Source organism: Empidonax traillii, unplaced genomic scaffold, assembly GCF_003031625.1.
Source record: "Empidonax traillii isolate 1590-97213 ecotype Southwest subspecies unplaced genomic scaffold, ASM303162v1 scaffold492:size733235, whole genome shotgun sequence".
NCBI lineage: Eukaryota > Metazoa > Chordata > Aves > Passeriformes > Tyrannidae > Empidonax > Empidonax traillii.
Window position 1 is genome coordinate 670474 of NW_020955685.1, and position 23622 is coordinate 694095.

The window sequence follows — 23622 nt, forward strand, 5'->3', positions numbered from 1 at the left end:
ACCCAGGTCCTGTTGCATGGCCAGCAAAGCCAAACCAGCTCCTGTGGACGGGGGGATGAGGCTTCTCCAGGGAAAACAGCATCTATCCATCACCAAAAGCCTTCAAGTCCTCAAACCCATCAGGACTTGTCCTGTCCAGGAACTGGCAGAGCACAGCCCTGTCCCTGGTCCCTGAGGAGGGGGACAACACACAAAATCACACCAGCAGAGCGTTGGAAGCTGACCTGCCCTTCCCTTGCTCCACAGCTCCTTCTCCCCCCAGAAATGTCTGGTGGAGGCTCTAGGAAGGCAGAGGTGAGACATCCCAGACAGTCCCACACCGACACCAGGGCCCGCAAAGGACTCACACGAGCCATGTTTACAAACACAAGTACATAATGTTTATTCTTAAGTTTCCAATTTATTACAAGTACAGCCCTTGGCAGAAACCCCCTCCCCCCAAATGACACTGATTTTTTAAAAAACGTACAGTTCCAAAGGTTCCACCGTGTAGGACCTGCAGGAAATGTTCTCTAGGAAACAGGACAAAAACAGCCTCTGAAGGGACGTGCGAGATACAAACGTCAGTGCTATTCCGTGGGGCAGGGAGTGAGGCTGGGGAGAGGGAAGGGGCTGGAAACTTGCCTCGTGCAGCCACTGACAGCCCAGAAATGAAACAAATACCTGTTAAAAAAAAAAAAATAAAACCAACCCTAAAAAGTTCACAAAACTAGGCTGCAATTCTAGGCTGCAGTTTGTAATTGATGATTCTTTTTTTCTCAATTCCCAGGAGCTGCAACAGCTGCTTTTGCTTTTCTGTGACAAAACCAGCACCAAGCAGCCCCATAGCCCATTTGTTCCAAATCAAACACCACTGGGATAAAAAGTTCAAGCTCTGATTGTATGATCCAAACCTGGCATGATGGAGAGGGGATGAGAAGAGGTTCCTTAGGGAAAAGTCAGCATCTGGGGTGACAGGAGCCAGTGCTGGGCCGTGGCACAGGATTGGGCTGACCAGGGGAGCACAAGGGAGGGTGTTACTACAAAACATGGTGAGAGCGTGGCCGAGAGGGACTGGGACCCCCCTCCCCAACAAGTCCCCTGCTGTAACTCCTGCTACTGGTAGGAAAATGAGTTTTAAAGAGGGGGGGAAAATATAAAGCAAACACGATTTTATATAAACTGTACATGTGCCAAAGCAAGACAAGAGTATCTTACAGGTGTTCTTTGTACAAGATCACAGCTAGAAACAAGCCACTTTCAACTAGAAAATTAATTTAAAAAGTTACACAGCACATGTTTCTGCTGCTCCCCTGGCCCCGGAGCTCCCTCCGGGCTGGGCAGACACCCCCACTCTCCAGTTTGCTGCTGGCACTCGGGGCATCCAAAGGGCTGCGTGACCGTGGGCGGCTCCAGGTGAGCAGGGAGCCTCCTCCTGGTGGCACCAGGTGAGAAGCTGAGCTCAGAGCCCTCCTCAGAGTGAGACCTCCAGGGATTGCTCCCCAGGGAGAGGGGGAAGCAGGAGCACCTCGGAGCAGTGGCGCTGGGATGCTGGTGAAAGCCAGCTGGCCGTACACGTAAGCGCTCGCTCGCCCCACGCAGCCCCGGCAGCGGGGCTCGGCATTAACACCATATAAATATATACATACGAGCCCGAGCAGCCCATTGGCCTGATGGCACCCAGTCCTTCCGTGGAGCAACATGATCCCTCCCTGCTGGGCTCCCTGCACCGGCAGCACACAGTCCCACCGCGCTCCGGCTGCTCGCGGAGGGGAGGAAGCGGCTCATTCCCAGGAAGCCGACGGTGCCCGAGCTGGAGTAGGCTTGGTGCTCCCCTGCCCAGCCAGGCTTGGCTGGGCCCTCTCCTTGCCCTCCCCACCTTCCCCTCCTGGCAGGACAGACTCGTGAAGAGCTTTGTGGATTTTGCAGGAAGCAGTAAGTCATCTCCGCTCTATGGATGACCAAATACTTGAGGAAATTGCAGAAAAATTAAAACGAGGACGAGCCAAAGGGAAGGCTGGATTAATAGAGAAGTGCCTGCTGCTTCCCAGCTCCCTCCAGACAACCCATCCTGCTGCCTGGCAGCACCAGAAGGCCCGCTCCAGCTCTGGCTCTCCCCTTAGTCTCCCCATCCCTCATTTCTTCCTTTTCCGCCCCCGGGAATGTTCAAGGGGCTCTGACTCACTGTCCCCTTCCTGCTCCTCCAGTCCCTGGCCCCTGGCAGAGAGTTGCTTGCGTTTCCTGCGCACATACGTGTGGCCTGGCAGGTGTTTGTGCACCATGTCAATCAAACACTGCTCTGTCTTCTCCAGGCAGGACAGTACGTGACTCCCGTTCTGGTTGTAGCGCTCAGCGTTGGAGAACACCTGCTTCATGTCGGACAGGAACTCCTGCACGGAGCGGTAGTTGCCACAGGAGCACTTGCTCTGCATAGTCTGGAAGTCCATGGGGTTGCTGATGACCTCGAAGTAGTCTTCAGCTTCCTCCGTGGTCACTGGCTCCCTGTGGAAGGAAGGGCCACAGGGATGGGAGGGGAAGGCCAGCTTCAGCCATGCGGTGCCAGGCTAGGGGTCCCCCCACTCCTTCACCTGCACCCCCACAGTGCTGCAACGAACCCAACAGCACCTCAACTGCTCCACAGACATACCAGCCCCATGGAACAGTGATGGGAAGGACAGGAGCCCCAGGAGCTGGTCTAGGCACAGGGCATGTCCCTAAATTCCCTCAGCACTCCAAAAATCCTGGGGGCTGCAGAGAGCACCCACCCCCCCCTTCAGCCCCCTGCCCACCACCCTCTGCTCCACCACCTCAGAAGGGCCCCCTGTCTTCAGTCCAGCTGAAGACTAAGAACATGGTGGTTTCTTCTGGAGCAGCTTCTTCCCAGCCATAACTTGCTTTTGGAATCCCAAGTGGATCTGGCAGGACTGTGGCATGATGGGGAGGAGGAGGAGGAGGCCACCTGCCCTCACCTGAAGGGCCAGCTGAAGCGATACTTGACCAGCTTGGCCAGGATTTCCTCACACTTCTGCAGCTCCAGGCTCTGGCGACGTGCAGTCCTCTTCGTCTGAAGGACCTGCCCACACAAAGGATGCTGTAAAAGGAGGGAACCACTGCAGGCTTTGGGGTTCAGCAAACAGCTCTGAGGCCAAAGGAGCCAGTTCTTAGCATAGGAAGGAAATTTCTTCCCTGTGAGGGTAGTGAGGTCCTGGCACAGGTTGCCCAGAGAAGCTGTGGCTGCCCCTGGATCCCTGGAAGTGTCCAAGGCCAGGTTGGAACAACCTGGGCTGGTGGAAGGTGTCCCTGCCCAGGGCAAGGGGTTGGAACAAGCTGAGTTTTAAGGTGCCTTCCAACCCAGGCCATTCTGTGGTTATGCAGTTTGAGTTCCAGGATGGGAGTGCCATCCATGAGCTCGGGGGGAACAGCTCACAAGCAGCCCTGACTTTCCTCCAGGGACAGGAGGCTTTTTCAAGGTAAGTTCAAAGACAACACGGTCTCAACAAGCAGCCAAAAAATAAATGTCAGCAAATGGAGAACGTGAATTCCCCGTCCCTCCTTTCTCCAAGGCAGCACTCGAGGCAGGGGGAAAAGTACTTGTGCTGCTGTTCTGCCACGGCAGAGCTGACTGTGCCATTTCAAATCCCAGGGAGCAGCTGGTGCCCAGAGCGCTGCTGTCTCTGCACAGGCTCAGCACAAGGTCATGCCGGGGACCTGCCACAGATCACCCCCAGCACAGGGACATCCCCTCAGCTCTGAGGGCACAGCTCATGGAATGTTGCTGCTGAGGGGATGTTGGATGACGGGAAGGCTCCACAACGCAGGGCACTCAGTATCCTGACCCAGTTCCGGCCTCTTACCAGGACAAGTGATAAGTCCTAGAACAGTCCTCTACCCCAGGCCAGTCAGAGCTGTTCCAGAAAGATTTTCCCTGCTGGAATATCCCTCTGCACTGGCTGTGGCAGCCGATGCTGGGCTTGCTGGCTTGGTTACCCTCCAGTCTGTGACACAACCCATAAGCTACCCCATTACCCCACATCCAGCATGAGCAGCAGTGAGCCCACAGACCATGAGGAAGGAGAGTAACAGGACACACCAGCACTAGTGCTGGCCAGGGGACAGATGGCAGATCTGCAGGGGGCTGTGACGTGGCCATGGGGCTGGAGTATCCTCACGTATTCCCCGTGGTGTGTCCCTCCCCAGGGACAGACACTGCAGCTCCCCCCACCCAGCACGCACAGACTGCTCTGTGCAAGAGCGTATGGTTTTATTCTTTAAATGTCAAGTGAAACCTAAACCAGCCAAATTATGTCCTGGAGGTTGGGGAGTGACCATACGGACAACAACTGTCAGAAGACGGCCAAGGCTGGGGAGCAAGGGTCCAGCATTGCTGGGATTCCCTGGCCATCCAGGACCCCTCAGTGCCCCCACCTCTCCACAGAGACATATGGATACTATTTAAAACCCTTTAACAAGCTGCAGGCTGCCTGCTACTCAAGGGGACAATGTGTGAAAGCGGCTGGGGAGGGATGCCTGGCATATCTGTGCTCCGTTTGCACCGGGCCCTTAAGGATATGCCTCGTTTGTTAACCCGCCCCAGCCCAGCCTGGGCTTCCACTAGGATTCAGGGTATTTCTCTGGGAAGGGGAGGGAGAAAGCGTGCCACCTGTTTGGTTTGTAACTCACGAAGTGAGCGGCCTCTGGGGAGCAATTTGGCTCTTACCAGCTCGTCGATGTCTGCGCCATTGACAGGTGCCGTGCGCTGCCGGGGTCCCCGGGCCGGGTGCAGCGCCTGCTTCTTCCTCTGGTGCCTTCCCTGCCTCAAGGAGTACATGGAGCCCTGCTTGCCCCGGGCTGCCTTCCTGGGCCTCACTGGAATAGAGAAGCAGTGATCTTAGAGGAGTGGGAGCATCTGGGAGCAGAGACCACCAGCCCTCTGCCCCCCACACCAAGCTGAGCCTCGCTCGCAGTGACCCCCACATCGTACCAGCTGTGCTCTAACACCCTCTCCAGAGGGGATTCCCTGGGCATCACCTCCTGCCTGAAGAGGCCATGACAGCCAACAACCTGCTGCTAAAGGGTGCTCACACACAGCAGATCCTCAAGCTCCAAGGGAGACCTGGGATGGCGAATTTCCCTCTGCAGAGCCAAGTGCTGAGACCTCAACGTGCCACTTAATGGAAGCAATGCAAGGACAGACAGTTGTCTCAAACAGAACTACACTATCCCCTCTGAATGCACCAGGAGCAGAAACTTGGAGTTTCCCCAGTTTTTGGGGATGGGTGGTTTTTCCAAGCATTTCCAAGCAGCCCATACGGTGGGATAAGCCAGCTGCTAAGCCCCCCTGAAAAGGGAGCTGTGTGCTGGGGGAGTGTCAAGTTACCACAGCCGGGAGCCGCTCCACGTGCTGCAAGCGGGAAACAATGGGATTTTATTCCCCAAGACCGGGGCTGCTGCATCATATCCCGCAGAAAGGCACTTGCCTGTGCGAGCCTGCCTGTCAGAGCTCCGCACCGGTGGTGCTGACGCACTCCCTTGTCTTAAGTTTCTCCCCGTGTATCGGGAGAATGTGTCGGTCTTCCCAAGTCAAACCCGTTCCACCTGGTCCCAAGTCCTTGAGAGCAGGCTGGATCCAGCAGGCTGGATCCCTCAGCTGCAGGCTGGGATGCAGCCCCCGTCCCATAAATCACGGAGCCGGCCCCCCGTGCGAGGCGTGTGGCGGGGCCACGGGCCGTCTGCCCGCTGTCACTGCGCTTGTGTGTCAAGCGCGCGGCACGTGCTGAGTGTCTGACAATCCAACATTCTACGTTAGATCCCCCAGGATAAACGCCACCGGGATTAATGGGACTTCTCTATTAAAACAAAAGTTTTCCACGGTGACCTTTCCATGTTAATGCTCTTTAAAGCCAGGGGGTTGCATTTAGCACTTTATTTTTAGTGACTGCAGCCTTCTTTTGCTATTGTTTGGAAACCTTGGCTCGGCTCCTGCCTTGGCCATGCAACACAGGCTGAACACACTCCAAGTGTGGACATGGATACGCCGCAGGACAACAAGCAGCGTGCATAGCCAGGGTATCAGTGAGTCTCCCTGAAACCAGAATAAAGCAAGGGAATCAAGACTTAGGCCTGGATGGAAACCCTCAAAAGGACACGGGATAATCCTCTGGGTCCCAGTCTGTGGATTCCATCTGCCTCTAGTTAAGACAACCTGCAGTTAATGTTATGTCAGTCAAGGGCAGTTTGACAGAAAGCAAATGCTGGCAGTGTGCCCTTCCCAGATTGAGCTTTTCAGTGGAGCAAGTTGCCCAACTGAGACTGAATCTAATTCCCCTAAAAACCAAAGTGGATACACAACTCAAGATGTTTAAGTGGAGAAGCAGCCATTGAAGAGTCTAGAAATCCCTCTTTTATTCCACCCAGTTGCTCAGGTATGCTCCAGTAAGGCATCCTGAGTGGTCTCTGTACGCAACCAAAGGTGCTGGTGCCACACTACACCTGGAGCACTGTGCTTTCCCACTGGAACGGGCAGAGGAAGTGCCAGTCCTATTTCAAAATGCCTCCTTGCCAAATCACTAGAAGTCCTGCACTCAAGGGGCTATGAGCTGGTGGGAAGGAGAAAAGCAAGGGAGGAGAGGGGGCTGTGGTAAACATTCATAACAGCTTCCAGTGTACCAACAAACCCTGCAGGCACAGGGACTGCCAATCCCAGGAACTGCTGGTGCTGCTGCCCCCACTGCAGCCTCTGCTGATCCCTCCCAGCCCCTGGAATGGTGTCAGTGTCCCCAGGGAGTGACTGGGCAGCAAGTGAGAGCTTGCAGCAGTTTCAATCTTTGCTAGTGCTGACCCCATCACAAAGGGCCAAGGGTCTACTGTAGCTCCCCAGGTAACCACAGCCTTCCTCTGGGACATCTCCCAGTGTTTCACCTGCTGTGTGTGAGTCCCAAATAGGGTCAGTACTTTGCACACTGAAGGCAGAAGGTTAATACTTTCTGTTACTTCCCTGCACGGTCAAAGCCTTACATTTCAGTCCAGCAACTTCATAATCTTCTTCCTCCTCCTCTTCCTCCTCAGCATCTGGTTCATCAGAAGCCTCCTCACCTTCTTCACCTTCATCTTCAGCAGAATCCTCTGCATAGCTCCTAGAATAATGCAGGTAAACATGTTTGTGGCACCAGAACCTGGGCATCAGCAGCCCCGGCCCCCCAGTACTGGTTGTGCTGCACAATAAACAGCAGGCTCGGCCCAAAGCAGTGCAGAGTTGTAGCTACAACTCAAAGGGCATTTCCCAGGCTGCATATTTGGGCTGAAAACCCCCAACAGCTGGATCGGGGTCTTTTTTGGTGTTCCAGGCACCGTGACCACATGACAGTGCATTTTAAGACTGGGATTGCTGGGGAATTATTCCTCCCTGAGAGGATAAACTGCTGTTTTACTCAGGTTTGCAGGCCTGGCCTAAGGAGTTTCAACAAGGGGGGGATTTTTCCTGATGGAATATTTTCCCCATACTATTGGAAACAGATCCAAGAGCAGAGGGTCAGGCTCCTCACGTGCCAATGTCAGAAGCCATCCAACCTCCCTGTCCAGCACATTCCAGCTTCTCACCTGTGTCTATTCAATCACTCCAACCATTAAAAACCAGGGAAAAAAACAGCATGCACAGGCCAAAGGGAACACAGACAAAGCTGCTGTGGGAGTCTCAGTCCTCTGGAGAAAGAGGATCTCGAGCAACAAAAGGAATAAACCCCCACAGCACAGGGAGGTAAAAGATCTCCCAGGGTGACATTCTTTTCCTGGCTCAGCCAGGAGGAAAAGAGAAAGCAGATAACAGGACAGGTGCTCCCCACCTGATGGCTCTGGTCCAGAAGTCGAACAGCTTGCAGGTGACTCTGCCACATCAAAGTAACCATGATCTCAGGCCAGAACAGCTGCCTTTAAGCCCTGTCATTTCTGTACAAGCCTGAGGAACTCTTACATGGTCTCCAGGGAGTAAGTAATACTTTTAAGGCCGAACACCACCTGTACGGTACAAGTTGGCACACACCTCTATTGTGCTGCTGCTCTGCCAGGGAGGATCTGTTGGCTGTTCCTATGTCAGGTGCCACTCGACAGCTTCACCTCCCTGACACACAGGTACCATCAGCACAAGACACACGCTGTAGAATTCTTAACTTCCAGCCTGTAGTTCAAAAAAAAGTGCAACCCCTTGCTGTCAAGGGGCAGCTACTCACTTCTGCTGAACGGAACAACTTTGATTCCTCCTTAAATCGTGTTCTCTCTGTTGCACTATAAAGTGTTCCTGAATTATTCAGGTTTATCAGGTCCAGAAAACCATCAGAGTGGCATTTTGTAGCCTGATTTGTAGCAGCAGAGGAGGGGCTGAGCTGCAGACTGGAGTAATGTCTAACTTACAAGAACACCCCAGGAACTCAGCCCAGGGGCCCACAGAGTCACAGTGTTACCAACTCCATGAAAAACCAACCCAACCAGCTGCTCCAAATGAAACAACAGCCCTTAGTGCAGCTGAGTTTGGTGGGTGTTTTGTGCATGTTTTCACTGCCAAACACAAGTTATTTATTAAAACTCCTGAAGCTGTCACGGCTCAGTACAACACAGGTGTGCTTCACTTACAGCCCGGAAAAAAAAAATAAATCTTTTTTTTATTGTTCCAGGGTTGATGTAACTGGGTGATTTCAAACCTTCCCAAGGGTCTGGTGGAAGCAGGGCTGGGACTGTGCAGAGGGGAAGGGCAGGAGGGTCACTCACCTGCCCCGGGAGCTGCGCCGGGCGGTAGAAGGTTGGCACGCCGGGCACTGCCACTCCCCGTCCGGGATCTCGTAGAGCGCCGGCCGCAGGCAGAACAGATGGAAGGCCTTGTTACACTCGTCACACAGGATCAGCTTGTCATCCTCACCTAGGAGAGGGCAGCTCACTTGTAACGGGGGCCACAGCCCTGCTCAGGCTGAGGCAGAAGCTGCTGGAGGGCTGGACTAAGCAAAAGCAAGATGCAGAGTCCCCTGTGAGGGCAGGGACCCTTCCTCTGATGGCCTCTCTCAGGGACCCTTCCTTCTCCATCCCACCACTGCAGTGGAAACCAGAAGTGCTTAAAAACAAACAGAACCAATGCAAAGTCCCCTGCCCTGCAAAGATTTCATGGAGGCAAAGGTAGAAACCTGCCAAAGAGGTTCCACCCAGCCAAACACAGGGGAAAGAGAAGTTTGCTGCAAAGATGCCCTAGAGCTCTCAGAAGCTCTAAAGGCAGCTATTCCTCTTCTAGCCTCAATCTGGTTAACCTGCACAGCATCTTCTTTCTACTCAGGGTAGCAAGCCTACGCACAAAATCAGTATGCAGCAGGACCAGTCTCTCTGTGCTTCCCACCGATGCAAGGAAACAGGGAGACAGTCCCAAGCCAACTTTCATTTACTGAAGAGGAAAAAACAAAGTGCAGAGAGCTTGCCAGCACATCTCTAACTTCCTAGTTTCTAAATTCTGTGAAACTACCACATTAGTCTCAGCTGAGACCCCCTCTTACTTCTTCCCAGAACTTCCTCTCAACAGCAGGTGGACAGTTTTGCCACTTTTGGTTTGGAATATCCATGAGGCTCCACAGTGAAGGAGGATGTTGCACCAATTCAGCCATTATTTCTTTGAAGAGGTCAATGGCAAAGTCTTCTGGTAAACAAAAGTGGCCCAGCACTCCCCCAAAGCTCTGCTGCCCTCATTTCCCACCAGTTTTAACAAGCAGAAAGTGAGACAAAAAGTATGTAGGGAGGCAGAATGTACCACCAGGCTCTTTCCTCCAGGCTCCCATCCAACAGGAGAAGTTATGGCCGAACAAATACCAGCACCCTGTCACTGCTGACACCTCCTCTACTTCCCCCTCCACCCGAAAGACTCTAAAGGCCTTCATCCTGTTCGGTGACTTCCCCAGCTCACTGAGCAGCTCTGCTCCCACTATGCCCTTGGAGCAGCACCATCCCTCCTCGCTTTTCCCATAATAACCTTCCCAACCTGTCCTTGCTTGCTCCTTCTCTAAAAGAAGGGATTAACTGACAAGGCTCAGAGACCCAAAGACCATTCCAAAAATGAAAGCAGGGAATGGACAGTGGCATAAGTGTTCCCAGAAGGATTTGTAGATGACTTGTGTCCAAGTACCCTAAATATCCAGGGGACAGCAGCTCTGCAACGTTCTGCAAGACCGGGGACTGGTTTCGTAAGAATGGTTTAGTGGAGTCAGGGTCAAATGCTTCTGTGAGATCACTGCTGACCGTAAATCCTGACATTCAAAACTCAAAATATAGCCACAGGCACAGTGACAGACTCCAAGGGCGCAGTTGCCTAAGCAGGGCCCTGGAGGGGTGACAGGAATTACCTTTCTTGCGGCACACTTTGCACCTGGCGTTCTCCGCTGACATGTCCCACTTGATGCAGGCGTCCAGCATTCCCAGCAGCACGTGCATCCGGGAGAAGGTCTGCGCCTCCCGGATCGCCGTCTTCCACTTCTCCATGGCTGAAGCAACCTGCAGACAGACAGACAGACAGATTTAACAGCTTACACTCAGTCGGGACATGTTTTCATCTCCTTTAGCTGGGGCCCTTCTAACCAAAGCCCAACTCTGTATTTCTTTCCTTCCCTGTCACCTCAGCAGTCTTGGTTGTGGTTTACCCATATCTAACCTCCCTGGATCAGACAGTTTGCCCATAACAGTCCGCTCTCTTTTGCATTTCACAGCCAGGCTGAAACAAGCTACGTGAACACCACTGAATCCCTGCTCTGAAGGTCTAACCCAAACAATCAGCAGGCTGAGAAAACAAAGGGCAGAAATCTAGTAGTGTAAAATGTGGGATGAAAGTCAGGGAACAGCTAGCAACTCCGCTGTAGGGAGGTGGATTGGAGTGGCCTGTGCTGCCCTCCAGTGGGTACCACAGAGCCACCTGGATATCAGCAACATGCTCCTGGTTCCCAAGTTGCTCAGGTGGAGAGGAGACTGTGACACCAGCTACAGGCTTGTCCTTCTGGTCCCTGATCTCCTCAGGTGGAGAGGAGACCCTGTGCCACCAGCTACAATCACAATGGACAGGCATTTGGAGCCCCAAATGTGAAACCAGCCGCTTCCCTGAGACAGGATGACTTCAGCACATGGGAAATCCCAGAAGGAGCTGGGAGTGAGGATGACAGCATCAAAGCTGAGCTTTGTCACTAGGGCAGCTGTGGGGTCTGCACACAGCAAGGCCCATGGGAACCTCACACCCGGCTCAGGAGGTCTGGAAACACCACTGTGGTAAATCGGAAACGCAGCAGGACAGAAGCGATGCAGAGCCATGTCCCACTCCACTGGTAATCCTGTGCTCTACAACAATGAGGTGATGGCCCAGACATGACAGGGACATAATAGGACTCAAGTCAATGTTCTTCTACCCCAGGAGAATGAAAAAACAAACAGTGAAGTGTCAGATGGGAAAATCCAAACTCTGCAGCTGACAGCAATTTGGGAGCCAAACAAAACCCGGGAGTTTTGCAGAGTTGCACATTCTCCCCTGACTGAATTTGAGGAAGCACAGCATATATTAGATGCTTGGAAAAACACACAAAAGTGTTCTGAAATGCCAACATCCTTGCTGCCATTGCTGGTGTGATCCTGGAGCCCAAGCCATCAGAGACAACCCGAAGACTGCCCAGCCCACTGTGGAGGTTACACGGCCCCTGTGCTATTTCTTTGCAGAACATTGCTGAGGTGCTTCACATACTGTGTAATTGATTTTCCAAGGAACTGTTCCATGGGTTTTGCTGTTAACATACTGGGTAACTGCCGGGCCAAGATAAATCTGCAAAAGCTGTTGGCAAGTTTTGCTCAGATATTTCTCCCCAAGTCTGTGGAATTTAACAGATTTCTAGCCCTGCTTCCCAAGCATCAGGAGACTGTGGCATTTGAGCAGTACTGGTATCAAGGGAGTTCTGGCTGCCAACTAGGCAAAATGGGAGACTGGAGGAAGTTACTGAGGTCCCCTCCTGACTGGAGAGGAGCAATGCAGCAGAGGAAAGAAACAAAGCAAAAAACAAACCTTAAAATACTAAAGGAGAAGTCCTCAGTCACGTGCCAACAACCTCAGTGTGACAGAAAGCACCTTTGGTAAAGGTGGACAACGCCTCCAGCTAGACAGGCTCTTAACTGGGATCCTGAGCTGACAGAAATCCCTTGGAACAGCTGAAAGTGGAACTGCTTGGTTGTGAAGCTGCTCTTGAAAGGACTGTCTGCAGGTAAGACCGACCCTCCCCTTGCAAGCACTGCTGAAAAGCAGTTCATGGGGGTGATAACACACCCAGAACCCACTCATGCTCCTCTCTCTGCTCAGGCTGTGGTGCTGCAATGCCACACTGCAAACAGATCATATATTCCTTGGACTATTCTGGGACAGCCCAGCGTGTAACTGCCACTGGAAGTGTGCATATTTGCACCAACAGAGGTACTGGACTGATTTTCAGACTCATTTTCAGGAGCAGCCCTAAGCCAGGTCTCCCTGCAATCCTTTGCCACTCAGCAGTGTGAGCTCCAGCCATGTAGCTGAGCCAGCAGGAACCCTTAGCACAGACAATTGTGTCAGCAAACGGGTGCCTGCTAAGCCATAACTTGTTTCTCACAGGGAAAACGAGACATAACTATACCACAGGGCTGCAATTCCATTCCTGAAGTCTGGAAGTACATTGAGTGTGTTTTTCCAGTGTGGCTATGCTGTATTTTACCTGCTATGTGCTCTCAGTGCAGTTCTGGCTCAAAAGGCTTCATAATTCTTGGCCTACACAGCAGATCTGCCTTTAGAACAGTCTGCCTGGCAGTCAGGGGTTTTCATCAGATAACTTTATCTAAGAACTAGGCTGCTCTTTCAAGGTCATCTATAAAGGTTTTCTGCTTTGGCAAAAAGAATGCTCATTCTAGATAAACTGAGGCAAAGAAAAAAAAATCCCCAAAGCAAACAAACCAACAAACAAACTCAAACCCAAAAAAGTTGAACATTGCACTGCAGAAATAAATGCTCCAGGGACAGTGGCACAACACTGAAGTCAGAGGGCAGATTCAAAATTGGCAAAGTTTAAATACACCAGGACAACTGAGGATTGTGAAAATTTCAAGTGTCTATCCAAATTATCCTGCTAACAGGGCAATCCCACAGCCTAGTAAAGATTTGATGTTCAAACAAGGGTTCAGCAGACACTGACAGGAGTTTAAAAAAAAAAAAAAATCACGAATCCACACTAAAAACCCGACCCTCAGGATCAGTCATAGAATCATGGAATGGTTTGGGTTGGAAGGGACCTTAAAGCCCATCAAGTGCCACCCCCTGCCACAGGCAAGGACACCTTCCACTAGCCCAGGTTGCTCCAAGTCCCATCCAACCTGCCCTTGGACACTCCCAGGGAAGGAGCAGCCACAGCTTCTCTGGTACAGCTCAACTGCCTGCAGGACCCTTCCCAATCCTCCACAGCTCCTCTCCATCCCTTTGATTTAGAGGGATATGTATTTAGACCCCCAACACCCCTTTTTCTCTCCTGCAGGCACACACAGCTTGTTTGCCCAGATATCTCCATGAGTGTCTTCACACAGCCAACAACTTGTATCGCCTCTTGCCTGACAGTGGAATTTTATTTAAAACTCAATCTCTTGCAGTCACCAGAACCTGTGCAGGTCTCTTTGTGGATTGAGAGGGCACCATCAGTCCTCTCTGATGGATACAACTCTTAAGTTCTGTGAAAATGCTCCATAATGTGCTTTTATGAAAGAGAAACTGTACAGAGGGAATCTGACCTATTTCCTGTCATGGAGGGAAAATTAACTGCAGCTCCTCAGTATTATTTTGATCTTCCCTATACCTTCACTCCTCAAAATAAAACATGGAACACCTGGCCCCTCAAACACCACACCCACTGCACTCCAAACCTGAAATGGGAGGAAGCTGCTCAGGATTTAGTACCCCACAAATTGCACTGTCCCTGCTCAAAGAATTCTATTGCAAGACTAAACCAGAGCCCTGAGGTGAACAGTACCTTGGCTTCTTCTGCCATTTTCTTGTCTTCATCTATCTCCTCAGCCTTGGCAATGTAGTCCTCTCCTTGGTGTTTCCTTCTCTTTTGCTTGGGGGCCATGAAACCTTGTAGAAACTTCTTCACAACCCCAGCCTGGAGTGCAATCACACACTCCCCAAAATCCTTCAGGCTCTCCAGTGAGGACACCTGTTGGGAAGAGCATATGATCCCGTAAGAGCTGGATGTTTCTCTGTGCTGTGTAGGTGGGTCTGTCCTGCAAATGGACACCTGTGAAAACCACAATAAATGAGGTATCTACCACATCTGGTTATGCAATCAGCATATTGCTGCTGTCTCAACAAGACATGCTGGCTTTGATGTAGAAGATAAAAATCACCTACAGGGTTCTGCTAATGCTCCACAGAGAATCTGCCACCAGAAATAGGAAATGGGATAAATGAACAGCTGTGCAGGACACCCAGCTCCAACATTATGACCCACCTACACCAAAAGGACCCTCAAGCCAGCATCTGTGTCATCTTGAAATAATAGTTTAGAAACAAAGGACAAATGAGAAAATTGATTTTCCTGCTCCTCTTGTCTGAGAAAAATAAAATGACACTTGTCTTGCTCAGTACTTTGCCTGTGCACTCACTTTTGCTTCATATTCTGGCGTCACATCGACGTAGCCCAGGCCTCCCTTCTGCAGCCGCGTCGCGACCTCGATCAGGTCACTCCGGAGGTAGTTCAGCAGCTCCTGGTTGCCATCACAGGATTTGAGGCCCAGGTTCTGTTTCCGAGCCAAATGGATGGAATGTGTGATGTCCTGATACCTGGAAAACCAAACCCAGCCCTTGAATACAGCTGCACTGCCCGGGGAGCTGGGCAGGCTCCAGGCCAATGGTTTCCATCGGGAGTTACGAGCTCCAGCAGTGCAGAACGTTCTTTGAAAGGCACCTGAAGGCACAGGGCAGTTCTGGCTCTGCCAGCACTGCCTTTGTTCCAGTTCCACAGAGCAATTTAAAGATGGACAGAACCTCCTCACTGATCACAGCGTGACTTATCAAGGACCTGCAGTTACTGCCCAGGAAAACCAGCAATTTCTCAACCTCAGTGTCCTCTTCTTTTCAGCACAGGAATGACCAAAGCCCAGCCCAGGATGTTGCCCCAGGAATGGCAGGGATTGCTGTGCTGAGGACACACTCTGACACAGAGGAAAACAAAGAGCAGGCTCACTTTTTCTCCAAGCGCTCCTTGAGCTGGCTCTCCCTGACTCCTTGGGGGTGCAGGCAATCCAGCAGCTCATCCAAATCCTTCTGACTGTCACAGAGAAACCTGGAAGACAGAACATGCACCATCATCAGCTAAGGTATCTCTGTGGCAACAGAGTTTCTTCTTCTAAGTGGTTCCCAAGGATCAGTAGGTAGGGATGACAGGTAACCCAACCCCAGAGAGCAAGGTGAAGCACTTCCAGGAATGCTGGCAGAGCTCTGACTCAGGCTGGCCTCGTTTCACAGTCCCCAAATGTAGTCAATTCCAGGGTAAGAAAAAAAAAATCAAAATAAACACAGAACTGATTTATTGATGTATTTTCCCCACTAAGTTCATTAAAGCACCGGTATTTGAATTTAGTCATCTCCCCCAGGGGCTCCATTCACTGTGCTGCAGTTGGTTGAAGTGATCCGAATGTCACGTTAGATGCACTGCAAGGATTAACAAGCCGTGCCCTGCACAGCACAGTGATGTAATCATATCTTCTTTCATTAACAAGAGGTCCCCAGATTAAAAAGGGGATGTCCTGGCTGATCCCACAACTGCTGCTGCTGGAGCCCTGTCCCTGTAAGTGCAAGAGTCCTCCTCTCTGAGCTCACCTTGATTTCAAAGGTCAAGTGCAGAATGTGAAAACCACATTCAGCAGCCTGAAACCTTCCTGCTCAGGAATCCTTCAGGACAGGGATGGCCGCCAGCAGTTATCCCAATCTAAAAGGGGAACACTTTTGCAGGCTTCTCTAAACCAGGCATCCTCTCTGCGATTCCAAAGCACAATCATGTTTTCACACTGGGTTGTAGATTTAAACTAGTTTTAAGGCAGTCTGAAATTCTGCTCTTTCCCTCTTTTTTTTTTTTTTTTCCCCAACTCTGTTCTAGGATGCCATAAGGCCTCCTCACCTGATGGGGCGGGGATTCAACCTGAGCTTCAGAGCTCATTTACAGAAAATAAGACTAATTCCAAATCTTCTAGAAGAGGACTGCTCCTCAGATAAAGGAAGTCATAGAACAGGAAAATCACCCTCATGTGGAAACAGCTGCAAAGGACCACTCTTTGATCCTTACCAGCCACAGAGAAGATTCCAGACTTAATTTTAATTCTTGGGCACAAGCTCAGATGAGCTGAGCAACAACTAGACAAAGATGCTGTTCTGGCTCCTCCTGGAATACTAGTCTCCACAATGCTTATTTTAGGCAGAAATACCTACTAAATACCAGATCTGAAAATACTTTGTAGTTCTAGTGTGCTTATATTAAAGGAATGCCTCACAACTTGCATTCAGCTAGGAAATTAATCACTCTAATAAAACATAGGATTGTTTAAAAATGGAAGGAAAATGGTTTCTTGCCAGTCACTTGCTTCAGTACATCCAACCCTCTGCACCCTGAGATCAAAACTCTTGGCTACCACCATCCTCTGCACCCTCTCCCTGTGAGAAACAGGAGGGAGCAGCTCCAGATCTCCTTCACTCAGAAGAATCTGTCACCACCTGGAAATGGCATGAACCAAGCTCCAAACCAGCTGCCCTGCAGATACCCAGATTCCCAGACACGTTGAGATGGTTGCCCAGGTTATGATGAAACAACATCAGACACTGCTGGTGATACACCACGGGATCCAGCTGGAAAAATATCCAGGACAACCATGCCCAAGCTTTCTCAGCTTTCCTTCATGGTGGCAAATCAAGGGGGGATTCCCTCAACTGTTTTGTCTTACTATACCAAGGAAAAGGCACTGGAAACAGTGGGTATATGGCACTTGGATTCTCCAGTGTTTTGGGAAAAGACAACACTCTGCTGGGCAGCTGCAGAAAGGAGCTCCATCCTTTTCACAAAGCCAGAGGTAAGCCCTGGCACAACTTTGTCCCTGTTGAAAAGGAAACTGGATAGGGAAAAAAGAACATCTGCAACAGGTACCCTGAGTGTAAGAACTGGGACTTCTGGGAGAAATCTGTTCTCCATCAGCCTGAACTCAAATGTGCAAAATATAAACATATCAGAGGCACTGATTTGTGGAACTTTGCTGCTTGCTCTGTGCAGCCACAGCTCCTGCTTCCCAAACTAGCTCTAGGCACTCCCTGCTACCTGTAGGAACTACCTGCACCTCCAATTGGGGCTCAACCCGCTCCAGGATGGGAGCAAGGACATGGTAAGACAGGGCTGGCACTTTAAAGGGGGGAGGCAAGAGTAAGTCTTTCCAAGAGGGAGAAGAAGGCAAGCAATGCCCTTCATGTGGCCTGACACAATTTAAGGCCACACTCCAGGGGGATGGGAAAGATGCCTTTGGGAGAGTCAAGACCAGATGGAAGTATTCAAACTGATCAAAAAAGGGGAAATTCTGATTGGTGTAAGGGCTTCCCACCTCCCTAAAGAACAGCCTAGATTCTCTCCTGACATTTCTGGCAGCACAAGCCAGACTGGTCAGCAACCAAAACAGAAGGGACAAATGGCACAAGCAGCAAGTCAAAAGGAGCTCCCAGTATTCACTCAGGCTGAGAATTCCTCCCTGTTCTCAGGCTACAAGGGACAGAGAAAGGCATAAAACCTGGACTAGGGAATGAAAAAATCGAGAGGACAACATCTAGAGGAGCCCAGGACCAGTACCTGCTCTGGAGGGTTGGTGGAAACAGGGGAACTCCATCTGTAGAGTATAGGCTTGAGAATGGAGTCTGTCAGCACCCACTCATGGTTAACTCAAATTGTCTGCTGAGGGGACCCGCCAAACCATGCTGAATTCCTGATAGATGAAGAACAACGGGAGTTACTCTGCAGAGATGCCACTGTTTCCAAAATTCAACTGCTTTCTGACCAGGATGAGCAAGAAGTCTCCTGCATGCTAATAACCTTGCAAAGACTGTGTGTAACCTGTGATTCCTGCAGGGAAGGCCAGGATATACACAGTTCACAGGCACTGTGGTATGGACAAACTTCTTCATGGATCACATGCCCAGAAACCTTAAACAGGGAGATTTTTTTTAATAAGCATCAATATCTGTGCAAGTGGGGCACAAGGTTAGGAAAGGGACTGGGCCATCTGTCTGGAGAAGACAGAAGCAACCTAATGTTAATGATTCTGTACAATGATTCAGCCTCTGCACTTTCAGGACAAAACACTGGGCCCTCTTCTTTTTGGGGACAAAGTACTGAAAGTAGAACCATTTCCATGAGACACTGTTTGTGTAACTCTTGACAGAAGTACGAAATACGAAATCTATTTCTCCCTTTATCAGAATCCTACCAGCTCCCATCCCATCCTTGAGGAGAAAAGGGGCAGGACTGTCAAATACAACTATTCAGAGTTGATTTGGTATTTAATTTCAAAATCTCCTTGCTCTGAAGTATAAAAGGGTAAAGCTAAAGATGCTCTGCGTGCACTGTGAGGTTACTCTAACCCACATCAGACACACCACCAGGAAAAGAGACAGACAGAAGAACTTAAAGCAAAACACAAAGAAATGAAGCTTCCTATGCACATGCCAACATCATGAGTTATGGCTGGAAGAATCCTTGCATCCCAACAACAGGGCATGTAGATAGCCAAGGACTTCCCTGTGGGCTCAGGGCTCCTCAGGGTGTCCAAGGACAACGTGCAAAAAGCAGCCAAGGAGAAGACTCTTCCATAACCATCTACGCTCCAGAGAGTCCTTGAGATGGGAGAGATCAATGACAGTGGCCCCAGAGGAAAACACAGGAATAGGAATATGGATTTCCTCAGAGGGAAATTCTAGTTCCTGTCTCTCCCCTGAAATAACAGCTCTCAGGCTGTCACTTGGCTTTCTGTGGAAGCTTACCTGTAAATGGTGGCAGCTGTCAGACAGGTACTTAGCAAACAGGCTCTTTGCAGCTTCAGAGCTTTAAGGAAAAGCCTTTCAGCTGAGGGAGCTTATTGCTCAGCTGCAGGCACGGCTTTGGGTGCCCTGTCAGTCAGGGAGAGGCAGCCAGCACAGCAGAGGGGTGAATTAGAAGGGGTTATGAGTCCTTCTCAGAGGTTGCCCCCGTGCCCCTGCTCAAGGCCCAGGCCTGGCTCGGATCCTCCCCCTGCACTACTGCAGCTCCCAGCTGCCCTGCCTGGCACAGCAGGGCACAGGGGCACAAGAATCTCATGAAAAAAACAGCAGGTGCTGTGATTGTCAGCATTTAGAGTCCTTCCCAGCAGGGACTAGAAAGGATAGATGTTAAAGGCGCTGTGGCCAAGCCAAGAAAATCCCTCCCAGCTCAGTGTCTTGTCTCTGAGTGGCCAAGGGGCAGCACAGGTACCTGCCCTTCCAGATTGCAGCATCTGCTGGTTCAAGGACTTCCCTGTGTGCCAGGACAGGAACCTTTGTGCTTCCTGTTCCTCAGTGAACTCCTCTCTCAGCAGTTTGTCCAGCTTTGAACAGGTACAACTCACAATCCACAGCACCTGACAGCAGTGAGTTGTGTACCTCAGCTGCAGCACTTTTCTCTCTATTTCAGAACTGCCATTTGCTAGCTTAATTTCCTGACCCCTCCCTCTGTCTTCAGGAGGCTTCCCCATTCTCCTCCAGCATTACTCTCCATCTCCATGCTGAACATACAGGTTGAAGTATTTCTGTAATTTATTTCATGTTCCTTGGCCAATTATTCACTCAAGAGAAGAGCTTCCCTCTTCTCCTAAGGCAAACCCTGTAACAACAGATCTGGTGAAGCAAGATTGTTTCCCAAGGGAAAATGAAAATTGTTTTCCCCTTAGTCTGTACTTCAGTTTAGCATCCCTTTTATTTCTTTCACTTAACCAGAGGTTTTTAAGTAGGCTTTCTTACTTTTAACAACTTCCTTATGCTGATGTGAGCCACAATCAGAATCTTTTGTTATTGTTGCTGCTGTTTTTTTTCCCCAAGTCCCTCAAACCTTTTTCTCAAAGGTAAGAGGCAGCACTCGCTCTAAAGCTCTTTGAAAGTGTTTTAGGCTTCTGGCTGCCTTTAAGCTTTTAAAGAAGCTTCTTAATTCTTTTAGTTGTTCTCTTTTTTTACACAAAGGAGAACACCATCTATTATGGCCACTCCACACAAAACAGAACATAATTCAGCACTGAGTGTGTCCAGGACCTGGTTCCAAGAGCTGCTCCTCCCAGGCTGTGTGACTGGTTACTCCATGCAGCACTCCTGCCTCTGTCACCACTCTGATCTCTCTCAGCATGTCCTTGGGAGATGCCAACCTGATAGAGCAGATCAAACACTGTGCTTTTTCAAGTTCATCCTGGAGTTACAACTTACAGGAATTCTGTGTAAATTAACTCATCCAATTTGGCTCTATGCTGCCCTCAGGGTTAGCAATATACACTCTAAATTTAAGGCAGTGTTTTCCTTACAGAATTGGTCCTTCTCCTGGAGCACACCTTGCCATCTCTGCTCAGTGAAGATCAAGACAGAGAAGGCAGTTAGAAAGAGCAGAGGACTTCCCTGTGGATCACAGTGCCCTCCACAGCCCCTGCGCAGCACAGCCATTCTTCAGGAAAGCCCAACTGCCTGAATTTTTGGCCATGTAAAGGCCCAGACTGAGAACGGGGTGGGGATTTCTCCTGGCAGGATGGGGCTGAGAAGGAAAGCACAGGAACTCTGATGTCCTACACCTTGCTGCCATAACAGAAGGGGGAGAGCAATACAAAGAGTCATCCCTCAGTGCTGATGGCTCAGATGAATCAAGACACCCACAGATTTCAGCCCCTTTGACAGTTCCTGGTGGGTGAGCAGGAACGTGTTTGGTAAAGTAGCTCTGACTGGCAACTATTCCTTGGAGCTGAGTTCAACTTTTATTTCTCAAAGACCAAGTAACCTCGCTCTACGTGTCGCGAGTGGAGAACTCTGGAAGAGACCCTGCTAAGAGGGGAGCTACAGGAGCATGTACTTCTCAGGGTTATCTAAAAAATGCAGAGTCCTTCACAAGGAGTTAACAGGTTTTTAGCCAATGTTTTCTGGCATGGGGACACTGCTGAGCCCTCCTTAACACACAGAGCAACACTCAACACAGGAGAATTTCTTTAAGGACACTGGTAGGGCCAATTACTGGAGCAAGTCCCAATCAAACATGCTCAAAGGAGATCTGATTCACTTAGAAAACACTGCTTGGCATTGGGAAGCATTTACAGGGATAACAGGCTGTCAGCATGGAAGAATAACTTTGGCTAAGCTAGAACTATCAGCAGGAACAAAAATTAATTCTATGGTGCTATAGGAAACCAAATGGACACCACCATAGCCTGCTGGGAAGCCTGGGAAGAAGACACTGGAGGAGAGGAGGAGCTGGAGGAGGGCTCTGCATGTCTCACATAGTACAGGAAGGATATAGGCCTGTCTCAGAGATGTCCAGGAAGACTTAAATTTCTTGTGCTCAAGGGTCCCATGTGCCACAACTCAGGTCTGCTGAGATGAACCACAAACAAAAACCCTGCTCCTCTCTTTTTTTTTTTTTTTTTTTTTAAGAATCACTTACCAATACTGGTAAGTACATAGCAATTTATCAAAGTAGGATATCACCAGCTTAAATTTTACTGGCTTTAAGTCTGATTAATTAGGTTGAATAAAGATTCCACTGGCTCTTGGACTGGCTACCCTGTTAGCAGGGCAGTGATAAGAGGCCTGGGGAGCTGCTGAACCAACCCAACTGCTCAGCACTGGAAGAGTAACAGGTTTGTAGCAAGGCCTAGCAAAAGACATGTGTCTATACTCCTTGACCTCTACACTCTTGAGTATTTTGGAGCTATAAAAATGTGTGTTACCATAAGTTCTGGCCCTGCTTGGGAGTGGTGGTCTCGGCGGGCAGGTCTGTGCTGGGCATGGAGCGGGGCAGTTTGGTCCCTCGGCCGTCGCTGCCTGCGCTCTTCCGCTTCTCTGCAAGAGAAAAGCACAGGCTCAGGTGGATTCCTGAGCAGCATTCCTGCTATTCCCAAAAAACAGAAACCCCCCAGTTTCACTTTTTAGCTGTGTACTGATAATGCACTTTGAGAACTGAAGGAGTTATAAGCAATGTGTGTCTGCGTTTCTGAGCGTCTTGGACAATGGTCTTAAATCCGGACATGGATTTAAACCTCTGCTCGTTTAAGCACTTGCTTGTTATATCTCCACGGGAACATGACAAAATCCTGCCCACTGGCTGGGAAAGCACATGGGCAGCAGCTGAGAGATAAAACCAGCTGGAAGCAAGAGATGTACAGGAACACAGCTGGTCAGTATTTGAAAGAGTTCCCACAAGGAAATATACTCATGGAGTGGCTTGGAACGAAACACCTCCAACTCAACCAGCCACTAGGGAAGGTGACTGCTAAGTTACACCTGGATGCAGGATCCCACTGTAGGTTTGCACTGTTCCACTCCCCTACATATGTCTGCCCTGCCCCTTGTCCAAGACAGCCCCACCAGGTGAGGGCTCAGATGTAACTCCATAAGCTCTCCCATGCGGGATTGCTGCAGATGGACTCAGTGCCAGCCTGTGATGTTCCAAAAGCAAGAAATAACCAGGACTGAAACTCAGCTGGAATCAGATTAGAGCAGCCTCTTCTGTCCCAAGAACTATTTCCACACACAAGTGTTAAGTTTCCGTCCCCACACGTGGATTTTTGCCCCCAGAGAAGCATGGTGACCGTACCTCCAGGGCTGTGCTCCTTCTTCAGATCTTCCTTTTTCTGGTGGGGCAGGGTGAACCTGTAGTCTATACTGTCATGTACCCAGCCCTTCTCGATGAACAAGCCAGGAACTTCATCTGAGAACAGCCAATACCTGCAGGAAACATGGTGTGTTAACAGGGCCCTGCCTCCTCTGCTGGCTGGTTACACACACAGGCTTTTATTTGCACTGAGGGAGAAGCATCTGTGTGCATCTGAATCCATGTGTGTCTATCTTAGCCCAGCTGAGAAACGTGGAAAGCTTTGATCAGAATCCATTTTAGGAGCATTCCCGTGCAACAAACATGGGAAAAAAAAGACAAGATGACTGTAATGGGGGTCCTGAGCACTGAGGCTGAGTGATCCTGACCTCCATGGGAAGGCCTCAGAAAGCTGGGCATGTACCCAGCCACTCCACTCCACATGCACAAAAACCTCCCTTCTCTCTTCTCCACAATTCCTACACCCCTTTCCAGGGGCTGCTGTCCGACAGAGCCCCTCTCCCAGAGCAGAGCTGCCAAGCTCGGGGGGGGTTCCTTTCCCACCTGTTGTGGTTCCTGTCGGTGCCCACCGGGGTCCTGCGCATCACCAGCTTGGCCTTGGCAATTCCATCCTGGAAGGTTTTCTCAGCTGCAGCTTTGTGCCTCCGGATTCTTTCTTCCTCTGCTTCTTTCTCCATCCTCACTGTTGGAATTAGCACAGAGCAGAATTAGCTTTCCTTTGTTGTATCCAGACACCAATATT

The 23622-nt window shown here is 50.3% G+C and overlaps 1 protein-coding gene across 1 annotated transcript in view; it reads right to left on the reverse strand.

The window, feature by feature from the left end:
- Positions 1-357: 357 nt before the first annotated feature.
- Positions 358-23622, reverse strand: part of BAZ1B (bromodomain adjacent to zinc finger domain 1B) — a 38251-nt gene continuing 14986 nt past the window's right edge. The window contains exons 8-19 of the mRNA XM_027896296.1: positions 23424-23562; positions 22863-22993; positions 21997-22108; positions 15228-15326; positions 14647-14824; positions 14013-14198; positions 10344-10491; positions 8737-8884; positions 6994-7112; positions 4697-4845; positions 2949-3052; positions 358-2481 (exon numbers count right to left, since the gene is read on the reverse strand). Coding sequence (XP_027752097.1) covers positions 2115-2481; positions 2949-3052; positions 4697-4845; positions 6994-7112; positions 8737-8884; positions 10344-10491; positions 14013-14198; positions 14647-14824; positions 15228-15326; positions 21997-22108; positions 22863-22993; positions 23424-23562 — 1880 coding nt within the window. The 3' untranslated portion in view covers positions 358-2114. The remainder of the gene's footprint in view (positions 2482-2948; positions 3053-4696; positions 4846-6993; positions 7113-8736; positions 8885-10343; positions 10492-14012; positions 14199-14646; positions 14825-15227; positions 15327-21996; positions 22109-22862; positions 22994-23423; positions 23563-23622) is intronic.